Genomic DNA, 10,475 nt, shown 5'->3' with positions numbered 1-10,475 from the left:
GATTAGAAATCATTTACTTTAAACCAACTTTAAAGTTATGTTGTCATATAACTGATGACTGGTTATGTGTATAGTTTTTAGCTTTGTTTGCGCCTTTGAAATCATATTGTCTTGGGAGTTTTGCACCGGTAGGGGGCGACATGTTGCATTTCTTCACTAAGGACACGTCACTACACTACAGCGGCAGTGTAGGGAAACAAATTTGATTGAAAGCAAAAGGACCAATCAGATTTATTTGAGATTACCGTTGACTGACTTTCAACCAATAAACGCGCCCCTTGGCGTGGCTGGGGTGGGGTCAGTTCACGGTGAAGGTTGTCTGTGAATAGTGTATGAGGAACAGGACTGGAGCGGGTGAGTCTTAATGAACATCAAATAATAGACCTGTTAGCTCATTTAGGAGCACTAGTTTTTATTTTATGACTTTGTTCTGTTGCCATTTGTGAAGGATTCTGTGATGTTTTCAAAATAAGTCAGAGAAGAGGCGTTGTTCATTACACAGCAGCTAGCATGTTAGCCTCGCTAGCTACTCACACACTTTTCACTGGATGGAAGCAGCATCAGTACTAGCCGGCCTGATGCTGACTAGCTACAAGATGCTGTCTAATCTATAACAATGCTTTCATTCATTTTAAATATGCATATGATGCTTGGTAATAGCTAGTTAACAAATATTAGCTGGTGCCCATATCCATGGTCTGGGTTGGTTAACTGTCAGTGCTCACAATGCTCGCTCTGATAGTAGTGCTTTGAAAGTTAGCATTAATTAGAGCTCTGTTGAGCTGGATGGTTTGTGTTTTCGCTTTGGAAAAAGTGCAAACTCTGAAGGAAACAGACACAAATCCCTGCAGAAGTTTTCCATCGTGGGTGCTTCCTGGTTCCTTAGGCCACATCCTACTGCGTGGCCTTGTCTGGTTGGGCTGGACATGGAGGTTTACTCTTAAAAGTTTGAAGACTTTGATTTTTTTAATTCTGAGTATCTGGTTTGCTTTCAACGTGACCTTGAAAATTCTTTTTTATTTTGCAGGATTGTTTCATATTTCTTATTTTCTGAAAACGTATGTTAGGTCATAAATGGCTTTTCTCCACAGTCCTCCTATCTCTACCCCTGAGTCTCATGGTGCTTGTCTTCCTCTCATCAGGTAGTACGGTGAGCTGTCCCTAACCCCGCCAAAATGACCAAGCTGGGCTTCCTGCGTTTGTCCTATGAGAAACAGGACACGCTGCTGAAGCTGCTCATCCTGTCTATGGCTGCTGTCCTCTGTGAGTTCTCTATTTCCTCTCCTCAACAGCATTAACTCCCTTACACTAAACACACGTGTGACGTATTGATCCATGTGTTTTTCCTTTTCTTCAGCATTCTCAACCAGACTCTTTTCCGTCTTGAGGTTTGAAAGTGTCATCCATGAGTTTGATCCGTAAGTGCTACTTCTGTCAAGGTTATTTCCAAGCATTGTTCAGAGATTTACTCTGTAAAGTAGCGTCTCACCTTCACCTTGATCTCACCGTCAGGTACTTCAACTACCGTACGACCCGCTTCCTGGCAGAAGAAGGATTTTACAAGTTTCACAACTGGTTTGATGACAGGGCATGGTATCCTCTGGGGAGGATCATTGGAGGCACCATTTATCCAGGTAGGATTCAGAAGAAATGATTAGGGAGCAGCACAAGTAGATAAGTGAGAGCTGCTAAACTTTTTCTGGGTTGTTTCAATATTAAAAGTAGAGCCGTTCAGGTGTTGTGTAAGGTTCAGAACAGAGAAGTCGATGTACTTCATGTACACAGACTGCCTTTATTGGCACTAATACAAAACTTACTTGAACACCTCTTGTCTCTTCTCCCTCTGGTTGCTCTCACCAGGACTGATGATCACCTCTGCTGTCCTGTACCACGTCTTACACTTTTTCCACATCACCATTGACATCCGTAATGTCTGTGTCTTCCTGGCTCCCTTGTTCTCCTCCTTCACTGCCATAGTGACCTACCACTTCACCAAGGAGCTGAAGGTAAAACGCATAATAAGATACACAACCAACTAAGTTATGTGAGATTGTGTGAACTTTTTATAAAATGCAAATCTGTTTTTCCTTTTAAGGGACACTCCATTGATTTAGCTTTGCACTTTAATTTCATTAAGGGACTAATCAGAGTCAGATTTAAAAAAAAAAATCAGAGCAGCAGAGGCAGAGAGATCCCAAATTTGTATCCAATATGTATACAATAAAATAATCCTTTATTGATTTCACAAAGGAGAAATTCAGGTGTTGTATAATATGGGTCAAGCTCCAAAAACACCTACCCCTACCACCTACCTACTCCCTATATATATATATAATATAAAATGTAACTCAGTAGTGTCTTTCGTTAGACCCTCTCTGCCTGGTAAATACCTACCTATCTTTTAAACACTCATGTAAAATATGTCTTGGGTCTCAAGAACAATCTGAGTTTATCTGAGATAACCCTGATGACATCATCAAGGTTACTTTCTCAGACATAATGCTCCTTTCAGAGCCACAGAAGACACTGTACAACTGACTTTAGAGGTTGACTAGTAGTTATTTGCGACAAGTTAACATATCTTCATAGAAGAAAAATCAGGGGGGTTCCTCTCTGTAATTATGTGCATGAGTTTAATATACTTTTATTGATGTGATGATATCAGCAAATATAAATGTACACCCTATTACCACTAAGTAGTTTTCATCTGTGTAGGATGCAGGTGCTGGGCTCCTGGCTGCTGCCATGATTGCAGTGGTGCCTGGTTATATCTCTCGTTCTGTTGCTGGCTCCTATGATAATGAAGGTATACGGCTGATATGCATAACAATGTTATTCAGAGAAAATATCACCGAAAGATTGTTAATCAAATCCCTCCGTGCTATCTTACTCAGGTATCGCCATCTTCTGCATGCTGTTGACCTATTACATGTGGATTAAGGCTGTCAAAACAGGGTCAGTGTACTGGTCGTCCATATGCGCACTGGCTTACTTCTACATGGTGAGGAGATCTAAAAAGTACATGTTTTACTGAATAAATTGTAATTCTAAAGAGTTTACAGAGGTCCTGATAAGATGTCTGTGTGTATATAGGTTTCCTCCTGGGGTGGCTACGTGTTCCTGATCAACCTTATCCCCCTCCATGTCCTGGTTCTGATGCTCACAGGCCGATTCTCTCACCGTATCTATGTGGCTTACTGCACAGTTTACTGCCTGGGCACCATCCTCTCCATGCAGATCTCTTTTGTTGGTTTCCAGGTAAGGTGAAAATGTACCATCTTATGTCATATGAGTTACTCTGATGCTCTGGTGGTTTGCAGGACATTTTCAGACAAAGTGTTCAGAAAAGAAGAAAACCTTGCATGAAAAATATTATCTAATCCAAAGAAGATACAAAAGTCAGTGTCTTGTGATAGGGAAACAAGGTTTAACTCTCTGCAACACATAGTTCACCTTTCTATCTCTCCTCTCTCATGTACCAGCCGGTGCAGTCATCAGAGCACATGGCAGCCTTCGGTATGTTTGGCTTGTGCCAGATTCATGCCTTTGTGGACTACTTGCGCAGCAAACTCAATGCCCAGCAATTTGAGGTGCTGTTCAAGAGTGTCATCTCCCTGGTAGGCTTCATCCTGCTGTCTGTGGGCGCTGTTCTCATGCTTACTGGTAAGAGGGTTGACAAGATGCACCAGTAGATACACTGACAAAGGGCAATGTAGTGGATGGAAAAATCTTTTAAAATGTTTGCTTCACTCCTTCCCTACCTTGCCCTTTCCTTTTGTGTGAAACTGATTTGAAGTTCTTTTGCTTTGGACCATGACTGACTAAAGGTACGTTTCCCCCAGGTAAGATCTCTCCATGGACTGGTCGTTTCTACTCCCTGCTGGACCCCTCCTATGCCAAGAACAACATTCCCATCATCGCCTCTGTCTCCGAGCACCAGCCCACGACCTGGTCCTCGTACTACTTTGACCTCCAGCTGCTGGTCTTCATGTTCCCAGGCGAGTGTACACTCAGCAGAAACACACAGTAACAAGAGCTTTATACTGTATGATCCTTCATCCAAACGAAGCGCACAGCTCAGTGTATGCTTGTTGAATTTTTTTTACTGACAGTTACCTTCCCTTTCTTTACAGTTGGTCTTTACTACTGTTTCAACAACCTGTCTGACGCCAGGATCTTCATCATCATGTATGGAGTCACCAGCATGTATTTCTCAGCTGTCATGGTACGTCCTGTATAGAGTTTAATGTGTGCCTCAAAGGATATGTTTGCTTTTGGTGTTTGTCTCATTTCAAGTGTCACCAGAAGCAGGCACATTCACACCATTAAACATAACTGAAGTAAATAGAGAAACATGTGTTTCAGAACGTGAATTATAGCGTGCGTTGATGTACTGCTCGTTTGTTTGCTCCTCAGGTGCGTCTGATGCTGGTTCTGGCTCCAGTCATGTGCATCCTGTCAGGCATTGGTGTGTCCCAGGTGCTAACCACGTACATGAAGAATTTGGATGTCAGCCGGCCAGACAAGAAGAGCAAGAAGCAGCAGGACTCCACCTATCCCATCAAAAATGAGGTAGGTCTGACAGACTGGATCAGAGTGCTATTATAGCTGTTAGAGGGTGGTGTCATCTACAGTCTTTATACTGTGGGCACAGTTTGACCAGAAACATCATTAGATTCAAACTGACTAAACCTCATCATTTTGACTCAGTACCAGCAGGTGGCGTAATGATAACAGTATTACGATCATAGACTGTATATCAGAAGTGGACATAGCCACCCTGATGTCACCCACTGGTTTGTGGACTACTGTTTTGAAGCCTTGAGTCTGGCATTATGGCTATCACCACCTTAGCCCATATTTGATGGGAGAGTGGAGCTGGGGAGAAGCGAGGGGTGGATCTGATTGAGAACCCGAGGATACTATACACAACTTAGATGGTAGCGACTTGTTAATCACAAAGCGTACCTTACTGTATCATCTATTTCATGCTAAATGGGACCATAGTTTACAAAATGAACACCCTGCTGTATTGAAGAAGACTTGATGATTGGGACCATGAACTCAAAACCATTTACTGAGGTTAAAAATAAAGTGAGAAGCAGGTAGAGCTTTCCATAAGTGCCACCAGCTGGCCAAACAGCTGACTACTCATTTGAGTCCAGCCAGTTACTTAAATATATTAAGTTTTGATTCAAATAAAATTGTCTTGATTAACAAGTCGTGAGTCGCTATGCGTGTGCATTTTACCACCACCTGCCTGTGGTTAGCACTGTTGCCTCACAGCAAGAAGTTCCTGGGTGCCCTTGACCAAGGCACTGGCTCAGAGCTGGACTTGGTCCCCACTCAGTCGTTGCCCACTGCCCCTCAGGGATAGGTTAAATGCAGAGAACAGATTTCATTGCACTGTACGTAGTATAACTGTTTGTGACAATGAAGAATCTTCTAAAACAACAGGAGCATGATGATAGAGAAACATGCACACCTGTCTGTGTGTGAGAGCGCGCTCAGCTGAGAGCTTGGGTCTGGTTTTAGAGCGGAGAGTCGTCTTCAGTGTCTGGCAAATATAAGCAAAATAATTGATGACGAAACACCTTAAGAACTGCATTGATTGCACAAACAGGGGTCGTCCTCATTAGATGGGCTGCTTTGGAAAACACCAGTGGCAGCAATTTGACAATTGCACAGTAAGCATTAAAAAGTTCACTGAAAGTGCAACATTTTAAATATGCACCACATAAACTTTTAGGAGCTTAATGAATGAACAAATGATTTAATTATCTTCATTGACCTTATCTATATTGTCCTCACAGCAGAGCCAACTGTAAGACACATTAAACACACTAAAACAGACAATGTCAAAGGAACAGGCCGAGGTCAGGGAAATGTAGGCTTTGCCTCAGCCTCACGTGTATTTTTACACTTTAAAATGTCTTTGAACGCTTTTGTCTTTTTTCCCTTTGACCGATTACAAAACTAATGTCAGATAATGATTTAAATCCAATACATAGGCAAGGTAAGACATGGGATTAAAAACATGCCCCCCCCCCCTTTAAATAACCTTGTCTATGTTCTTAGAACAAGAATGCCCTCAGACCCCCCCCCCTAGCTGCCTACTTTTTGGTTACTCCATCTTCTGTGCTGAATAGGGTCATATCCTCATAGACCTCTTCTATGCAATCAGACTTCTTTTTGCAAGCAGTGAAAGAATGCAGGTTTGAGGCACGTCTGCTTCACTTTCCAGAACTTGAAGCTACGTTCAGCTACGTATTATACAGTCTGTGATTCAGATGTCACTGCTAAGCCACACAAAAGAACTCATAGAAGAAAGAACTTAATACTTTCATGGTAATGGCCTCCCCCTTTTATCTATAGCTTCTAGGTATACATATGATGATGAGATGGCCAACAACACTGTTCCAAGTAAAGTCAGAAGTAAAAGTTGATAATTAAAAGTATATGTGTCCCTTTAAAATATGTATAAATGTATGGGGCTAATTTCCTGCCAAAACTTAACAAATGAACAAAATCTGTTCTACAAACCAACGATTCACTGACAACCACAGTGTGGTCTGCAAATACAAAACGTACTTATTTACACAACATTTCTAATACACCATGCTTCAGAAACAAATACAGTGTGTCTTACAATAACAAAACAAATATAGCCCACAAAGACAAAAAAAAAATATCACTTGACTTTTGACACAATCTTTCTGCCGTGACTGAACTCACGATTTCCCACAAATGTTCTCAGTAATTCAGCCACAACAACAGCAAGTGGCGCTATGTGTCAATTTAAAAGCACTGGGAGGTTGAGCTGCAACAGAGCAGATGTGGGACACTGTCTGTATATTGCCTCTTATGTATTCTAATATAACATATATTTAAGTTCCTCCTTTTGTGCTTTTTGTGTCTGCTTGCACTGGTAGAAAAGTACTTTAATTTATTATTTCAATTTCATGCTACTTTCTACTTCTGCTCCATTGCATTTCAGAGGGGAATGTTGTATTTTTAACTCCACATTTATTTGACAGCTAAAGTTATTGGCTGCTTTTAAACAGTTCCACCAAAGTGCTTTTCCCCTCTAAATGTCTCAGATGGTTTAATTTAACGGTTTTGAATTAATTACAACAAAGGTAACTTATCCAGTATTTCACCAAAGATTAGAAATTAGTCCCTGAAATGTCTATAGATTCATGTATCAGAACTTTGTTTTTTCTTCTTTTCTTCCCCATTAATCATCTCAGGAGCAGTCAGGTTTCTTTTGTGGCCCTTTTAGAGGGGATCAGACCCCTTGGATGAGCACCACTGGACTAACAATCTAATGATGTCATAATAATCATTCACAACAATTATAATAACTTGTAATAAATGTGGATTATTGATAATGATCAATAATAAATGGTGAATGATAATCTCAGTCACAAGAGTTCTTCTCTGTAGGATGAGTACTTTTACATTTTGCTGAGGATTCTTATCTAACGAGAATTATTTTTGTTTTAATTGTAATAGAGTATTTTTAGGTTGTGGTTAAGTTGTGTACTCTCACCGATAAAATGCAATGACAATCTTTTTCAGCAGAGAGTTTTTCTTAAATCCTCTTTCATTTCAGTTGTGAGAATAAAAGCACACTTACGGTTCCACAGACAGAAGCGTCACATCTGATGACATCCTGTGTTGCATGTTCTAACCAGGTTGCCAGTGGGATGATTCTGGTTATGGCCTTCTTCCTCATTACATACACCTTCCACTCTACCTGGGTGACCAGCGAAGCCTACTCCTCTCCCTCAATTGTCTTGTCGGCCCGTGGAGGTGACGGTAGCCGCATCATTTTCGATGACTTCAGAGAGGCCTACTACTGGCTCCGCCACAACACTCCTGAGGTCAGTTATACCTGGAACATAAAGAATAATTAAATCAGTAAGGAGTGCTTCACTATGGTTTCGAATGAAGTGAATTATAGACCGATTGTTATGAGTTATTTACATTAGATTGTAGGGCATCCTTTGAGTTACTAGAGTTTTATTTTGTGTTTCCAGGATGCCAAGGTCATGTCCTGGTGGGATTATGGCTATCAGATAACGGCCATGGCGAATCGAACCATTCTAGTGGACAACAACACGTGGAACAACACGCACATCTCCAGAGTTGGACAGGTGAGCTGGGTGACCTTCGGGGTAATCACGTTTATGAAGTGCTGCTGTGTTGACTGGGCTGTTGTTTGTCCTGCAGGCCATGGCATCCACAGAAGAGAGGGCCTATGAGATCATGAGGGAGCTGGATGTCAGTTATGTCCTGGTCATCTTTGGAGGACTGACGGGCTATTCTTCAGATGGTGCGTCCCAAGTATCAGTAGATCAGAGCCAGTGTGACTTAAGCGTGCACGTCTACAGACACATCCCACTACAGATCAAAGCTTTACACAGTTGAACTTATTAGGCTTAGCTTTAATAGTCTGTTTGCAAAGCTTAAGGTGTGCTATTTGAATGTTACCAGACACCCTCACATGTAATTGCAGTTCTTACAGGTGATGTATGTATGTGTGTGTAATTAGGTCCTCCCTTGGGTGGCGCATTTGTTTTTAGATGTGATTTGATTTCACCTTAACCAAAACTAATGAAAATGGTGCAAAGAAAAATCAGCCTATAACATGTAGCTGTAATAACTCTTCTACTCTGAATAGTTAGGAAGGCCCCAGTGTAAAGCAGGTAATGTCATCAGTAAGCAGCAGGCTCTACTGCTTGGTTTGCCTAACCCTCTTTCTTAAGTTGACTGTGTATTAAGCTGCCAAACAGGTATTTTGGAATAGTTGGAGTTTTAATTTAGTGAATTTTGCTGTACTAGAAAATATTTGCCTCACACATTCATTGCATGAAGTTACTACAATGCCAGTTCACCAAACTGTTAATGTGTTATTGAATGACTTTGAATGTGGATTTTACAGAAAAGTGAAGCAAAACGCAGGCCCGATATTGTAGAAAGCATTTTTAGCACCACTTCTCTAATTTATTTGTCTGCATCACAGACATCAATAAGTTTCTGTGGATGGTCCGTATTGGGGGAAGCACAGACACAGGCAAGCACATCAAGGAGCACGACTACTATACTCCCACTGGAGAGTTCAGAGTGGACCGCGAGGGCTCGCCTGTCCTGCTCAACTGCCTCATGTACAAGATGTGCTACTACCGCTTCGGCCAGGTCTACACAGAGGCCAGTGAGTAACTCCACATCGCCTGACCTGCTTGCTGCTGCTTCTATATATAACTAGAGCCTTTTGTTCTGTAATAACATCTTAATGATCTCCTCTGCAGAGCGCCCACCTGGTTATGACCGAGTGAGGAACGCTGAGATTGGGAACAAAGACTTTGAACTGGATGTGTTGGAGGAGGCCTACACAACAGAGCACTGGCTGGTTAGGATATACAAGGTGAAATGGCTAACTCTTTTTCTTTACCCTTTTGTTTGAAATATTATTATATTGGATCAGATAATTTGAGAAATCAAAAAAAGTTTTGTAGATATGACAGATTGAGGGTAATTGGAACAACAGAAGGATGAATCACATTTCTTCATAACCTAAACCTTGCATTACAGCTGTAAGAATGGGCTTAAATTTTAGAAAAATTGAACATCTTTGGGTTTTCTATTGGTTAGACAAAACAAGACACGTTGACATCACTTTGCAGCTGTCCCTGGAATACACTTCAAATCAGACTGATGATAGATTAGTCTGACTGAGGCTGCCTTTTTCTTTTTTAATGAAGGTCAACTTGTCCACTGTACTATTACAAAAGACTATACCCACATTCAAAAGTGAAGTATGAACTCTGAACAACTGCATTTTAAGACGATTCTAACTAAGTCTTGTGTTCCATGCTTTAGGTGAAAGATCTGGACAACCGGGGTCTTTCAAGGACATAAAACCTTCAGAAAGCAGTGAAAAGAGCCTTTTAGCGCACAGCACTGAACACCTTCCCTTGTGGTCTGCAGATGAGTGGGAAAAGAGTACTTTTTTATACTTTTGTTTGGGGGAAGAAAATTGCATCCAAGAGATTTTTTTTTTTTAATTTTGTTATAATGAAATGTCTCATCTGGGATCAGAGGGAGCTGTCAAAACGTCCAGTCTGATGTCAGGAGTGTAATTTTCCACAGAGTGGTGAAAAGAAAGTAGCGTTCATTTAAGAGCGCTTTGGATTTTTACAATGTGGTCAATTAAAGTGGGAATAAATGTGATGAAAAAGTGGTCTTGTCTTTTTTCCCCTCAAAATATTGATAAAAAGAATTGAGTTGATGTGGGAAAGAATAACTTGATACATCAGTATAATTAAGAGGTCATCTATCAAACTGTATTAAAAACTGGGTCCAATGCTTTCATGTTTCAAGTGTTGACCACACTTGTTCCCTAAATTACAAAAATTAGCTTAAGGTTTTTCACAGGATGCAACTGGATCTTATCAGTGTGACAAGTGTTG

General features: G+C 41.0%; 1 protein-coding gene across 1 annotated transcript; it reads left to right on the top strand.

Annotated features, from left to right (window-relative positions):
- Positions 1-296: 296 nt before the first annotated feature.
- On the top strand, positions 297-10,237 carry stt3a (STT3 oligosaccharyltransferase complex catalytic subunit A). Its single transcript, XM_041951764.1, has 18 exons — positions 297-354; positions 1,143-1,263; positions 1,358-1,418; positions 1,513-1,634; positions 1,861-2,006; positions 2,716-2,806; positions 2,895-3,001; positions 3,094-3,258; positions 3,483-3,663; positions 3,843-3,998; positions 4,134-4,225; positions 4,417-4,572; positions 7,698-7,886; positions 8,043-8,159; positions 8,236-8,338; positions 9,029-9,217; positions 9,315-9,430; positions 9,886-10,237. The coding sequence occupies exons 2-18, from the start codon at positions 1,176-1,178 to the stop codon at positions 9,922-9,924; spliced, it is 2,118 nt and encodes a 705-aa protein (XP_041807698.1). The 5' UTR covers positions 297-354; positions 1,143-1,175; the 3' UTR covers positions 9,925-10,237.
- Positions 10,238-10,475: the final 238 nt, after the last annotated feature.

This window comes from Chelmon rostratus, chromosome 14 (assembly GCF_017976325.1).
Source record: "Chelmon rostratus isolate fCheRos1 chromosome 14, fCheRos1.pri, whole genome shotgun sequence".
Taxonomy (NCBI): Eukaryota; Metazoa; Chordata; class Actinopteri; order Chaetodontiformes; family Chaetodontidae; genus Chelmon; species Chelmon rostratus.
Note: the sequence above shows the minus strand (reverse complement) of the source record. Positions and strands in the feature narration are given on the sequence as shown.